General features: G+C 41.8%; 1 protein-coding gene and 1 long non-coding RNA gene across 50 annotated transcripts in view; one reads left to right on the top strand and one right to left on the bottom strand.

Moving 5' to 3' along the window:
- LOC141782345 (uncharacterized) overlaps positions 1-15,030 on the top strand; it is a 221,876-nt gene that overhangs the window by 78,121 nt on the left and 128,725 nt on the right. The window lies entirely within an intron of this gene.
- clasp1a (cytoplasmic linker associated protein 1a) overlaps positions 1-15,030 on the bottom strand; it is a 103,788-nt gene that overhangs the window by 3,920 nt on the left and 84,838 nt on the right. For 23 of the 49 annotated variants that reach the window (XM_074658510.1, XM_074658513.1, XM_074658520.1 and 20 more), the window contains 13 exons: positions 14,610-14,688; positions 14,355-14,498; positions 12,814-12,909; positions 10,821-10,970; positions 10,537-10,643; positions 7,602-7,730; positions 7,070-7,217; positions 6,550-6,796; positions 4,880-4,936; positions 3,074-3,267; positions 2,758-2,886; positions 1,748-1,954; positions 1,016-1,132 (listed from right to left, as the gene is read on the bottom strand). In XM_074658510.1, the coding sequence (XP_074514611.1) occupies positions 1,016-1,132; positions 1,748-1,954; positions 2,758-2,886; positions 3,074-3,267; positions 4,880-4,936; positions 6,550-6,796; positions 7,070-7,217; positions 7,602-7,730; positions 10,537-10,643; positions 10,821-10,970; positions 12,814-12,909; positions 14,355-14,498; positions 14,610-14,688 (1,804 nt within the window). The remainder of the gene's footprint in view (positions 1-1,015; positions 1,133-1,747; positions 1,955-2,757; positions 2,887-3,073; positions 3,268-4,879; positions 4,937-6,549; positions 6,797-7,069; positions 7,218-7,601; positions 7,731-10,536; positions 10,644-10,820; positions 10,971-12,813; positions 12,910-14,354; positions 14,499-14,609; positions 14,689-15,030) is intronic. The other 26 variants (XM_074658557.1, XM_074658556.1, XM_074658559.1 and 23 more) reach the window with 9 other exon arrangements.

The raw sequence follows: 15,030 nt of genomic DNA, 5'->3' as shown, positions 1-15,030 counted from the left end.
CTGATATTTAGTCTTTGCAAACGGAAATGATGTCCGTGTTCATTTTGCATACAGAGCGAGGAAGTGAGATCTGATCACACGTGGTCACTGTGAGACGCATGCAGAGACGCATTCTAACGCCGGGTGTGAAGAGACGTACTTCGAGCTGTCCACTTGTGATCGGATCACCCAAGACGCAGGTTAATGACAGGAGTGAGCAAGGCCACAGTGGCAGCCGTTGCAGGGCATGGTTGAATTCTCTAAATGATGAGGAAACTGGCTTCCTTATTTAAAATAGGGCAGGACATCTCTTATGAAAGGAAAGAAGTATTTGCTGTGATGATGCCAAAATGATGAGGAATCAACATTCTCTTCATTACATGCTTTCTAACTCACTGACGATTTTATCAGATGGGCAGAAGAGCTCATTAAAGATTCCTACATCATTCAATCAAAAAATGTTTTTATTGATATTGGCAACATTCTTTTGGTATATTTGTAATGACTTGATGTGTGCTCAGGGTGAACTGTTCAGTTGGATACTCTTGAACACGTACATTCCTAACTCATTATTGACATCCATACCTGGACCTCACGACGTGGAATGGACATGGGAGGTGAAAGCTGCTTTCTTTTGGGATTATTTGGGTCCAGTGGAGTTCTTGTTTAACTTAAGACCACATCTCAAAACTACAACTTGCGAACGTGACGGTGCTTCCTCAGTTTGCTAATGTATCAGACTCCTTTCAGATAAGCAGCTGTCCAACAGATCAGAGGGGAGGGTGAACGTGACCCTCAGACCTCAACCCTTACATAACCCAAGGACACATGTTGTAGTGAAAGTAGGGCAAATATATACGACCCTGTGTTTTATAATTACTGGACAACCGGTTGAAACCGGCTGAGAAATAACAACATGGGAAGATGATAAGGCTCCATGTCTGTTGAAGAGGTAAAAAAGTGTGTGTGTGTGTGTGTGTGTGTGTGTGTGTGTGCGTGAGAACATGTACATGCAAAGAAATGCCGCAGCCAGTACCTTGCTGCCCGTGAGCTGTGCCAGGTGGGGTTTGAGATCCTCGCCAATCACAGAGTAGATAGCCACGAGACAGAACACGCTGGCCTTGCGAACGCTGCTCTCTGTGTTGTCATAGCCCTGCGTAGAAACAAGACAGTGTCAGGCACCCGCACGCGCACACACATACACACACATGAGGGGACAGCGGGAACATGGGAGGAGTCGCAGAAGAGTGCAGAGTACACGCAAACATTTCCAGGGACAAATAAGGCAAATAATTCCCAGTGTCCAAATATGAACATTGACCAAATAAGCCCTTTTGGAGCAGACAGGGGTGTTTCTAGTCTGTCTGTCCCCCCCCCCAAAAAATCTTACTCTTCTTTATTCAATCCATTTGAATTAAGATTTAACACTGTTGTCTAGCAAACAATGTTTAATTAATTCAGTTTTCTTTTAAAGCGTGTGTTTAAATATTATTTCTGTGAGTTGGATCACATTTTGAGATCCAGTCAGAAATAAAAAAGAAAGAAGAAGTTGTTTTTGACTACTATAATTCAATCTAATCCATAAAAATGTGTAAATATAACAATCAAAATCTATATTTCTTTGCTTGCTGTGTCTGGACCATGGACTGTATATAAAGATGGACTCCATTTTTGTATAGTGGGAGGAAGTGGAGACGCGTCCTCCATCTTTACATACGGTCCATGGTCTGAACTAACAGCTTGTAACGTTTTAGCCTCAGACGCAGACCTGTAGGAGTCCAGGGATGATGTCAGGCAGCAGCTGCAGTAAGGAGTCCTTAGCGATGCGTTCAATGACTTTGGTCTGCATCTTGATGGCGGCCAGGTTGATGGGGTAGTCGGCCGTCTGCACAATAGGGCACAGCACCTTGATGCACTGCTCTGGGTGGATGGAGCCGGCCAGGGTGGACGCCGCCTCCTCGGCTGCACGCACCACCTAAAAGCAAAAGAGTACGTACACATTAAGATCGACAACATAACGTGGGGAAGAAGAATGACATATTGTATCAGTGGGGGGCTAACTGGTGCCTCTGTGTGTTATGGGATTAACAAGCGGGCAACTTCCATCATAGATGTTTCCTTGTACAAAAACTTTAAAGGACTTCAATATCTAAAGCACTTTCTCTGTGGAAAATACAACGGCAAATTAGGGCCATTGTAGGTAAAAAAATAATAATTGCGGAGCCGGTGGATAATAAAAAACAGAATTTCCAAGATTAAAGTTGTACTTTTAGGAGAAAAAAACGTGGGTATTCCCTGAGATTAAAATAGTAAATCTACGAGAAAAAACTCACAAATTTACGAGAAAAAACACTCAGAAAAATAGTGTTGTTTTTTTTTGATCAAGGAACCACATCGCTTCACTTTGCAAGGTTGTATCAACCTCATCACAACACAGACACCACCGCTTTCCGTAATATGCCTGCACATTGCCGTGAATTGGGCCTATTCAGAAGAAAACAACAGACAGATTTGAGTTTTTTTTCTTGTAAATTATTTACAACTTTAATCTCAGAAATTCTGAGTTTTTTCTCGGAATATTTCCTTTCCGGCTCCATATTTATTGTATTATCTGCTGGATGTATAAATAGGCGACAGTTAGCTGACACATGATGTGCATAAAATTGTTTGTTGCGTTTCAGCTTGTTCTGCTGCCCCCAAGTGAAAAAAATAATTTCATTAATGAAGCTTTAAAATAATGCACTGTAGTGTATTCTCCAATTTTGATGAGCTGTGTACCTCTTTGTGAGAGTCCTTGTGAGCCTCCAGGGTCTTCATGATGGTTAGCTCAGCATAGTTTTTGAAGCGGGCCGGCTGGTTCCTCAGAATTTCTTTCAGCAAACGCAGGGCCAGGGCTCGGATGGTGTGCTGGGGGAAACATCGGCATGTGCATTCAGTAGAAGGTAGAAATATCCTCGCTAGATGTCCACACATTCTAATCCTACATTCACTCAGTTTCTTCAGATTACAGGATTTTATTGTATGATAATTAGAAAAACCTCTATGGAAGCACACACACTCACACAGTCACATGCAGAGGCATTAAATAACATACATCTTTATCACCCAGTGTCTCCAGCAGGAGGAGGAGGATGGTTTTAAAGTGTTCATCCCACACAGCCAGGCTGTCTTCTCGTGTGATCTTCAGCAACTCCACCAGGGCGCCTTTACGCTCCTCAGAACGCTCGTTGTGATTGGACAGTTCCTTCAGCAGGTCGGCCACCAGGTCTGAGTGGTCCTGACCAACTGCTGGACGGAGGAAGAGAGTAATGAATTACACTATAAATTGCACATCAAACATATAGCTACTGACGTCCTGCCACAGCCCAAAAACAATCCAATCTCAGCGTCATCCATCAGTCATTTAATCCAGCATCAGTCTTCAGTTTTATCAAGACTAGACGAAAAAACTCAACCAATGCTGTGGGAAAATTTGATCCGTAATCTCTCATTTCTAAATGGGTTGTAAAACCAATCTTATTTTAAAAAGACATGTTCTGAGAGAAAATTGCACTTTTATAACTTTTAAGATGTCATTCCATCTTGGCATGGAATGACATGCCAAGATGGACACTGTAGTGCATTCGGTGTGAGAAATACATCTCTGAATGCACGGCAAAGTTAACAGCTAGGTATGCAATGAAGGCCTAAAGTCACGGCGCTACGGGACTTAAATGTTACATTAAAGAAATGAATTTGGCAGCCAAGACTTTGACTGTTTTAAACAGATTTTGACATTAAAGGGCTAAGAATCTGACCATAAAAATAAAAGTTTGCATATATGGTGAAAGGATGGGTGTGCAAACTAATTCTAATTAGGGCTGTCAATTAGTTAAAATATTTAATTGCGATAAATTGCAAATCAATAACAGATTTTTTTTTATCTGTTCAAAATGTACATTTAAGGGAGATTTATTAAGTATTTAATACTCTTATCAACATGGGAGTGAGAACATATGCTGCTTTATGCAAATGTACGTATATATTTATTATTGGAAATCAATTAACAACACAAAAAAATGACAAATATTGTCCAGAAACCCTCACAGGTACTGGATTTAGCATAAGAAATATGCTCAAATCATAACATGGCAAACTGCAGCCCAACAGGCAACAACAGCTGTCAGTGTGTCAGTGTGCTGACTTGACTATGACTTGCCCCAAACTGCATGTGATTATCATAAAGTGGGTATATCTGTAAAGGGGAGACTCGTGGGTACCCATAGAACCCATTTTCATTCACATATCTTGAGGTTAGAGGTCAAGGGACCCCTTTGGAAATGGCCACGTCAAAATGTAGCATGACATGGTTGGTACCAATGGATTCCTTAGGTGTTTTTCTAGTTTCATATGATGCCAGTATCTTCACTCTGGCTTTAAAACTGAGCCAAAGTTTACCGCGTTAACTTTGACAGCCCTAATTCTAATATGTGATGTTATTCATTTTATCTTGAACATGGTTATTCATGTCAGGTTGGACAAAATGTACTTGTGCCCTTTATCACTGTGCTATATGTCTTAGTGCAATTAAGCTAATATATCATGTTATTCATAAGCTGGATCTCTAAAGGAGTATTAGACATATTAACACAACCACCCAAACATTCAGTCCATCACAGAGAATGACACAACCATTAGTAAAAGCATCACGTTGTGCACACACAGCAGGACAGGTTGAACGGCTAGTAATTGGAGTTAAAAGAAGTTAGAAGAGAAGATGGGGATGGGAATTGAGAGAGCTGATTGAATAATGCAGACACACACACGAAGGGTGAGTGGAGTGAAGGTGCAGTCAGTATAAATCAGTCACACAGTCATTGAGTCTGTCAGTCAGTTTCTGAGGAAGGGGAGGCATGTTTACCAGGACCAAAGACCTTGGGGAGCGTCATCTTGTTTTCACCACTTTCCTGACGTCGGCCTGGAGAGGAGAGGGTGGGGGTGGAGGAAGAGGAGGAGGGATGAAGGTGGAGGTGGGGAGGTGAGGGACAGAGGGGGTGGGGGGGGGGGGTGGGGGGGTGGGGGGGTGGGGGGTGCAGAGCAAAGGATGTGATGACGACAACAACAACAACACCAACTGACACACAGACTGCAGCTGGTCAGTTGTCAAACACAGGCCAGACTCACACACCTGTGTTTGTGATAAACAGAGAGAGTTTCACCTCTGCTGTCAACAAAGAATTATTGACACAATTGTGGTTGAGGTCATTTCTTGTGTCAGGTCTCAACAACACTTCACAGCGGTAGGCTTATGGCAAGCCGTTCTAGACAGGATATTCATTAGAGATATCTGCAACGCCATTTTGCCTAGTCAAAACTCTAATTCAAGATATCCCTATTTCTATTTTGACTAGGCAAAAAATCTAATTTTAGATATCCCTAATTACATTTTGACAAGTACGATTCAAACTACTTTTGCCATTCATGTGTATGGGGTGTCTCATTACAGTCATAATTCCAGTTTCAGATATCTACAATTTAATTCTGACGAGTCGTAATTCCAGTTGAAGATGTCTTTAATTCCCCTCAATTGAAGACTAGATTGTCCTTTTTAGATATCTAAAATACAATTTTGACTAGCCAGAATGACGTTGTAGATATCTCTAACTTTAGTTATGGCTATTAAACATTAAAACGGCTTGCCATAGTGTCTACATAGGAGTGTCTTCCTTTATGTTGTCAAAACGACATGACACATTACACAATGTGGGAATGGTGGACGACAGATAGGGTGGCACAATGATGAGCGGAAGTCACGACTGCTGGCGTGTGATCTTGGAATTAGTTTTCACAGATGCACTAGGCGCACGCAACTCCTCCTCGTTCCTGTGACAATCTTTTCACCTCTTTGATCAGGACTAGGACCGGCAGCGAGGACAGGCAGCTAACAATGACCGTTTCATCAAAAAAATAAATCTAAAAATAGTTTCTTAACTTGTGCATGTGAAAGCTCAAAAGTAGACCCTTAGTAGTAAGATATACTGTAAGACAGTGAATAAAGGAACGCTAATGAGAAGAAAACATTTCAGTTTTGTATCTGAGCACCTCAGTGGTACATGGGAGGACTTTTCAATAGAGCATGTACACATTTTAATGAATATCGTATGTAAGACATTTTGTATAATGCAGCTGTGGCTTCTTGACCTCTCCTGACACACTCCATATTTTTTTCATTATCTGGATTTTATGCAGTCTTATGTGCAAATGCAAATGAAATTAAATAAATGAGTTCTGAGAATAGTGTCTTTGATTGTGTTTGTTGAAACCACAAGTTGAGGAGTGAATGCAAGACGGTCTCAGCTCATTTTGTGCATGTGTGAGATGTGAAATGTGTGTAAGTGAAGAGTAGGATTTGACACAAGCAATAGATTAAAACCACTTTGTTCCAGAATAACTCAAAATGTATGTGCTTTATATAACATGTGCAGTACAGTAGCACCTTCTGATGTTGTAGGATTTTTGTCTGCTGCAATAATCACCTCCCCCCAGTGTTACAGAAAACAACATCACTGCTTCATTATCACATGAACTCACAGTCGCGGAACTGCTCCACGTCATCGTCAAAGACGGCCTCCTTCAGGGCGCTCTTGTCATACGTGCAGATGGTTTCTCCGTAGCCGTAAGGAGCGAACTCTCGGCCCCGTGGCCCAGAGAAGGAGCGAGGCGACGGCGTGTTGAGTAGCGAGGTCTTGTTGTCTAAGGCGGTGCGACCCCCTTCCACCATGTCTAAGCCGAGGCGGGCGTCAGAGCCAGGAGAGGACGCTACGCCCTCTCTACCTGCCTGTAAGACAGAAGGGTAGGTGGGAGGGGGGGGGAGAACATGAGACAGGATTCTGTGCAGCTTTCAAATCATTTGATTTGCCATTACATAACGGGCTCTACACTCAGACTGCTGCCTGAAAAGCCTCCAGACAGAAGCCCAGTTCAGCCCTGGATCTGAAGAGACTCGTCCTGCAGCTGTTGACCTCCGAGAGCTTTCTCTTAAAACTCTTAATGTCATTTTTTAATCAGGAATATTCAGATAAATGCTGCTACGAAATTTTTTTTGACTCACGGCATCGTCCCTCTTGCCCTCCTGTCTGATTGGCTCATTCAGGTCCTCCTGGCTCCGGTAGCTGAAGCTTTGGATGGCCTCGGTGACGCCGCGCAGCGAGCTGTAGATCTCTTCTGAATTCATGTTCTCGGTGTCGTACTCCATCATGCTACCAGACGGACAAACACAGACAGAAAAAACACACGATATTCATATGAAATGCATACATGAAGGAGATACACAAGCATGCCATGCAAAGTGCTTTAGCGCTGCTTTTGACATAGATTAGTTTTCAGAAAGGGAATGGTCAGGTCTAAGTAAACCTTCATTTTATTGTCTATTTCGAATTGGACACACAACACAGCATTAACCACGCTTTAGAAGCAATGAAAAGTGATATTTTAATGTGATTAGAGGTGAGTAATCAGTGAAAAATTGACGTATAAGAAAAGTGAAAGATATGCTCAATTGTTTTTTGAGAAAAGGAAAAGGATCGGGGTCTGGCTTCCTCGCGGGAGTAATTTATTTTTTGTGTCTCAGCCCGCCTCATTACCTGGGTGAATATGCTCTGCGGAGGACCCTTAGGGAGGGGGCAGCAGGGGTGGAGTGGGGCTGAGGAGGAGGAGGAGGAGGGGCGGGGGATTGCTTTGACAGTCCGTCGACACCCCAACCCCATAACCGACTGTTGCCACAGCGCAGCCGTGAGGGAAGGATGGACAGACAGGAGTGAGAGAGGGGGGGCAAGGCAGATGGAAATCAAGAACAAAGTGGAGACCACACGAAGAGAGACAAGACAAGGGAGGAGAAAGAGAGAAAAACAAGTGTGCAGAAAGGGAAAGAGAAAAGACAAAAAGAAACTAGTCTGAGCTTTAAGGTTAAATGAAAATGTTAATTTAAAGGAGAGAATTGGAAAGTAGCAGAATCCCACAAAGTCAACTTCACATAAACAAAACAATTCTCCCCATCCACCAGTGAGGGGGACATTTTCCACATTTTAACCAGAATGATCTTAACATGAAGTGTACTTCAGCTTTATACGGAAGCCCTGGGAGGCAAGTGAGAAATTCTGGATCCATTTTCTTTTTTTTTTAAAAGTTATTTTTTTGGGGGCATTTTCCATTTTTATGACAGGACAGTGGATAGAGTCTTGAAAGGGGGGAGAGAGAGAGTGGATGCGGAAAGGGCCACAGGCCGGATTCGAACCCGGGCCGCCGCGGTCAGGACCAAGCCTTAATACATGGACGGGCTCTACCAACTGAGCTAACCCAGGCGCCCTGGATCCATTTTCTAAGTCTGATCTAAATCGTTTTTTCTCCTGTGTTTATGAATTAAGTGGAAAAAAAGTGTTTGTTGTTGTAATTCTCATTTTGGCCACAAGAGGCTGAAGTCCACCACTACGCCATGATCTAAATAGGACTAAAAGCATTCATGTTTTCTTCCAAGTGAGCTTTAATTTGTATATATATAATACTGTATATTCCCACCTGTTGCACAGATGAAAATGAATTAAGGAACTTAGACCTCTACCTTTCACCTGTTCTTAAGTCATGAACACAAGAGAGAAAATTATTTGGATCACACTTAGAAAATTAATTACCAGAATTTTTTTTTCTCACTTGCCTCTCAGGGCTTCCGTAGATTCGGCTACGGCAATTACAACCAGGAAATTCAATAGCTCTGTTATCTGTGTTTATGGGTTTCTGCTTGCAGATAAAAAGACTGTACAGTGCCTCAGGTGAATGAGCTGCTCAGTCAGAGAAGTAAACAGTATTGCGGGGATCCGTTATTTTCAGTCACTGGCTGCATTACACTGACACAGGAGCAACTAAAAAAGTCATAAACATCATATAAACAGCCTTTTATAGGACAACATCAGAGAGCCTGGTTATCAAATGCTTTATGGCATCAACTGTGTCTAAAGTAGTAAATATCGGCAAAGTGGGTAGGAGGTGTTCTGAAAGTACTTCATTTGTGGGGAAAAAAAAAGATTTGGCTTCTTTATTTATACCCAAAAATACTTGGAGAAAGTATCTAACCTCTCTGAGCAACTCACTCAGTATCATGCTCCAACCAACCCACCCATTTTGCATTAGTTTTGCGTTAGTTCGACCACATATGACCAATCAGGACAGCAGCAGTATCCGTATGTTTAAACCACAGCGATGCATTAGGACCACAGACAGTATATATAGATGGACGACATGACAGCTCATCCAAAGTGAAGCCAAAACATCTGGATCGACCCCTGGTGGCTGGCTGTAGTATAGATCATATGCTGCCTTCAAATGGGGTGGTGTTTACCGTGTTCATGAGCTGAGCCCATATGAACACCCCCCTCTTGTGGTATTCACGAAGTGGAAAGTTTCTGAAAGCTCAGAGTTCACGACTTGTGACGTGTTTGTTGACGTTGTCAGAAATGGCGGAGGCCATGGAAGTTAATTTTTCAGTGTATAATAAGTTAATATATTGTAATTTTAGTCGTACGTTGTTTTCCTTCATAGTTTTATAATATGTCTGAGGAAAATGTTGATATTCCCGACGGCCTCATCTTTCTCCTCTGTCATTATGCCTTTATATTTCCTGCATTATGTTACCCACTTGCTAGCTTGCTAAATTCTTAGCCTCCGTGGCTTCTAGACGCTAACAGTAACATTAATATTGCCGTTGCGTAGAAGCGGTGTTCTCACGACTTAACCACTTGAACGGCAAGCATATCGTGTACACGACTTCCCATGTTGTAAACACGAGGTCACGAGTTCCATTAGAAGGCACCAATAAATCCGGCCCCCTCCGTGTTAGCGGATGGGACATGGGCTAAACTAAAAAGTCAAAGTGCATGTCAAATAAATTTTTCCCAAAGATGGTTTCTGTCATTTTACGTAGTTCTTATCACATTCTTATGGTTATAATGAGTTATTTGATGCTCTAAAATTGGGGTGTGACGTCATGATTGACAGCTGCTCTGAGTGAAGTATTCGTGCAGCCGGAGGCTCAGGAATTGTACGAGAGAGGAGATCTAACTTTAACTTTCCATTTTGGATAGTCTGTTTTAAACATATAAAGATATAAAGATCTTTATATACAGTCAATGGACAGTCAACACAGTCAGTGTATATATCCTAGCAGACACACAGATGATGTTTCTGAAACAAGTCTGTGTAATAAAACGTGTCAATTTGATCATAAATGTATTTATAGAGATATTATGATCAGTTGTTGTGTCTTTCTAGCCAAACAGCTACCGTGGTGCTAACGTAAGTTAAGTACAGCAGCTCGGGCGGGTGTGTGAGCAGGACCTTGATACCGCGGCTCCACTCAAATGACGTCACCAGTGCAAGACGGCAGCGCCCGTATCCTGGATATTTAGGCTCCATTTTTGTATAGTGGGAGGAAGTGGAGACGCGTCGTCCATCTTTATATACAGTCCATGATTAGGACAGGAGGTGTGTTGTAGAGAATAGTTTAATAACAGATGGGTGGTTAGCTACCTTGGTGACAGTCCTCCGTGGGAACAGTTTGTTGGAGAGGTGAGGGGGCTGGTTCTGCTGGGGGTGTGGCGTGTTGGCGTCCGGCCAATGGTGTTGCTCGGAGACCCCTGGAAGACAAGGAAACTATGATGAAATCTAAATATGGCATATATATATACTGCAATATAAGCATCTAGCATGGTGTTTACTGCTGTGTGGTCACCATTTGAGGATTGGTACACGATTTTTCATTTGGGGTCCGGCTTTTGTGTGAATGCCATCAAATACTGCAGAGTTTGACTCACCACACTGCCGCTGGTATTGCTGGAGTTCTTCAGGTGGTTGTGCAGTAGTTTGGTGGCTCCGTCCTGGAAGGTTTTGGGGAGAGCTCCCAGCAGCATGGTGAACTCTGGGGTGTTGAGCTCAAACAAAGCGATCAGCACCACCTGGGCGGCCTGGAGGCAGCGTAGTACAACAGGTTAGGATGGAGCACACAACAGCTTAGGAGGTTCAGATGGTTTCCTTGGTTCCACAAATACCTTGACCGTTTGTTTCTAACAGCAATCTATCCAGAGTGAGTCAGAGGAGCTGGACTGACATTTGTAATATACAAAAACGCACAGGTTGTGACTGAATAATGAATTGATGTAATATTTGACAATCTTCCACATGGTCAGCATCTGTAAAACCACAGAAGACCAATACAATGCAAAGGTTAATAAAGGTCAAAACAGTTCGGAAACCATGGAAACCAACTATTCAACTCCCCAATGCACTTTTTTGGTAGACTCACATACAGTATGCATTAGCCTGTAGAAAGAAACTGTTAAAAGGGGAGAGTTCAAAGTTGCATTCAGTGGAAGACTTATGAAGTACACATCTATTCAAGGACATTGTTGCTATATCAACGTTGCAACATGCAAGTGAGTACACATCAAACTGGAAGGAGGCAGTAGAAAATACGTTGCTATTGTTTGCTGGGGAACAGAAGTTAAACGGTAACTAGATGGTTTGCCTCAGGAGACATTTGAGGGATAATAATCACATTTTTGTGATATTAGCTACAGTAACTTCCTAACCCTTAGCTGTTTTTGCTTGTTTTGTTTTTCTTACATCTATATTTACAGGTTGTATGGCAGTGTTACTACATGTTTCCTTTTGGCTTGAGTATATTGTGAGATTGCCAACAGGCCTCAGGTCATGTAAATGTGAAGTATAATGTTGCAATGTGAGTTAGCCTGTATTTGTTTATACATTTCGGTAATTCTGCACTGTGAAAAATCATGCTTCATCAGGAACCAGCAAGTTCCTGATTGCTGTAAAGCATGGATGTACAGACAACCATCACCTTAATTTCTTTTCATAGTAAAGAAAAATCTAAATGTGATGATTATAAGGCATAATACTAATCATAGATACTAGCGGAATGAGCTAGTTCCGCTGATTACAGCAGTATGTGCGTGATGTTTGACCCTGAAGATGATGGGTTGAAAAACTGATTGACAAACAATCTGATCTTTATATCAGGCTAGCAAACATGTGACACAGTATACACTGTCTATGATTCATATTTTATGGTGATTAAAAAGTTATCTGATGTGGTTCTCTTCATTTATGCCAAAGCTGGACTCTCAGCACTTATACTGGCAATGAACACTGTGTTGTTTGTTTGAGAGGAACGCACTTCTAGCTTTTAAGCTTGAATATACTTTTTGTATGTTGCTTTGGAGAAAAGCAAATGAATGTAACACTATGTGATGTAATCATGTATAATAGTCATCTGTTACTTGGCACTATACATACAGATATATGACGTTATAATAAGCCTGAGCTAAACTAGTTTAAATACATATTGTACAAAAATAAAATGTTAACAACATGCAGGTATGCAGGTGGATGAGAGGTTGTTAAGGTGAGTCAGACAAACAAAAGGCACACAGTAGTAACAAAACAGCATTCCTATCAATGTTGAGCAATAAAGTTGGCTTAAATGTCCATTCATACAAAGCAACAAGCATTTTCCTGTAATTCTAAGAAATACCGAGGTTAAAGGTCTTACGGTCTTTTGTGGTTGCACAACAAGCTTAATCTATCTGGTGAGTGAGCAATTTGCAAGGCACAGAGTGTTTTTTAGGTTGTTACAGCAAAAACAGCTAGAGCATAGTAAATGGCAGAGGTGAGTGACAGATGCCACACTCGAGTCTTCGCTGTCTCGAAGATGTTGGTTAGGCACCGGGCAGGCGGGGCATTGCGTGCTTAACGTGTCGTGTTGTGATTGGCTGTCGGAGTGGGCTCTACCTGCTTACACCTTTCTTCCTGGTTGCCCTCAGCGGACAGTAAGGCTGCAGTACTGGACCTGCCAGCTAGCTCGTCGCTCACCCAGTTATGAAGGGTCTGGGGCACAGTGGCAAGGTAGAATGGGCATTACAGCATGACACAGGTCCTCCAGCAACACATATGGATGCAATACTGAACCAGTCTTTCATAACAACTAAGCACAAACCTACAGAAGCCCCCCCGAGAGCCAAGTGAGGAAGAAAAAGATCTGGTGATCCATTTTCTAAGTCTGATCTAAATTGTTTACTCTCCTACGTTTATGACTTAAGAAAATGTAAAAAAAGAAAAGAAAAAAAGGTTTTCTTTATTTTATTTAATTTTTTTTAATCTGAAACAGGTGGGGAAAAGTTTGCAAGGATCGTTTTCTTGTGGAAACAGGTGTAAAAAAAATTTAGGAGATGAATTTGTTTTTGTCAGGAGAATTTTTTAACTGTTCGGCCACAAGATGCTGAAGTGCACCACTACACTATGCTCTAAATACGACTACAAACTTTTCCAGGTGACTTTAATTTCCAAAACATGCTAACACAATATATGTACCTTGTGTTTAGACGTTAAAACTCACCTGGAAGAAAACATGAATGCTTTTAATCCTATTAAGGACATAGAGGGGTAATGGTGCACTCCAGCCTCTTGTGGCTGAAATGAGTATTACAACAGGTGACATTGAGGAATTGAGAAATATTATCCTGGAAATTTAGAAACTTCTAAAATGACTTAAAGACTTAGAAAATGGATCAACAGATTTTTTTTTCTCACTTGCCTCTCAGGGCTTCCGTACCAACTAACACTGTGTGGATCAAACTTCCCAGATAACGGATATTTTGTACTAAAAAACAAACTAAAGTGAGGATTGCTTTCAGCAGCAGACACAACAAATCTATCCTCCTAGATATATATTCAGTGTGCCTGGAAGTCAGGCCCTGATTTGAAATTATAGGGGAGGATTTCATTTGGAAGAAGAACAGTAGTGGAAAAACAAACAGAAGGGGAGACGGGGGGAGGGAACACATGACGCGCGTCAGACAAGTGGAAGGTAATGGGCTGCTGACCCAAGGCCATCCACACAGAGAGTGACTATTATCAAAGTTTACAACTGTTGCTAAACAAACACTACAGGCTGAGGAATTTACAGGAGTATACAAGATGCCACTGGCTGTCGTGTGTATCATGTGTTTCCTTTAGCAATTAGTTTTGCAATAAGCTCACCCACTTGTAATGTTATTAAAATTATAATAGTTTAGTATGGCATAACTTCCTGTGTAGATTATATGCTTACTAATTGCCCTAGAGGAAAAAAAACAACTTTCCTTGGTACCATTATGTCCTGGATCACACCTTGTTTGAACCTAAAACTAAAATAATACATTGATATTCCCTCGTCACTCCATTGATAAAGATTAAACATCTGCTGAATATAGGCATCCTACTTTAAATAAAAACAAGGAAAAGGTTTTGTCTGAGCAAAGAGATTCCTACTGTCAATACTGAATAACGCCTACCTTCCTGACATCAGAACTTTTGGGTTCAGTGGTCCAGGTGATGATGCGAGATACGGCCAGGCGCGTCTCGCTGGAGTTGACAAAGTCCGTCGGGTCCATCTGCCGAGCCAGGCACTCAATGTACTTCAGAATGGCCACCTTAACCTTAAATAGGAAACAAGCATTCAGTCGCATGTCTTACAAGACGTTGCGTCAATCACACTAACCGATCAACATCATCTCGCCTATATGAAGAGAATCTGAAAACGACTTCACCTTCAGATTAGGTGTCTGAGTCTGATCGACGATGAACCTCATCAGGATGTTGAACTGTTGGTCGAATGGGAAGGAGTCCCTGAGAAAGAGAAAGAAATGAGAAGTTCACTTTTTCCATGCTATTAGACTGTGTATGCTATGATGTAGTTTATGAGGTTGTATCAGCCGGCTCAATGATAAGGTTGACCACTAACTGAGGGGCTTTGGAAGTCACGTGTCTTTCAAACAGATCTGTATAGAATATGACTTAAGGGTTGCTACTGATTTCAAAGTTCACCACAAACACAAAAATCTCTCACACAATTACTAATGTTTACATTCAACTAAAGAGATGAATGGAGAACTAATATCCAATAGTGTGAAATGTCCCCATATCCACTGGAAATGCACTAAAGCCACTAATCTTTGCTATCCCCTCCCT

Source organism: Sebastes fasciatus, chromosome 14 (assembly GCF_043250625.1).
Source record: "Sebastes fasciatus isolate fSebFas1 chromosome 14, fSebFas1.pri, whole genome shotgun sequence".
In the NCBI taxonomy this organism is placed as follows: domain Eukaryota; kingdom Metazoa; phylum Chordata; class Actinopteri; order Perciformes; family Sebastidae; genus Sebastes; species Sebastes fasciatus.
Note: the sequence above shows the minus strand (reverse complement) of the source record. Positions and strands in the feature narration are given on the sequence as shown.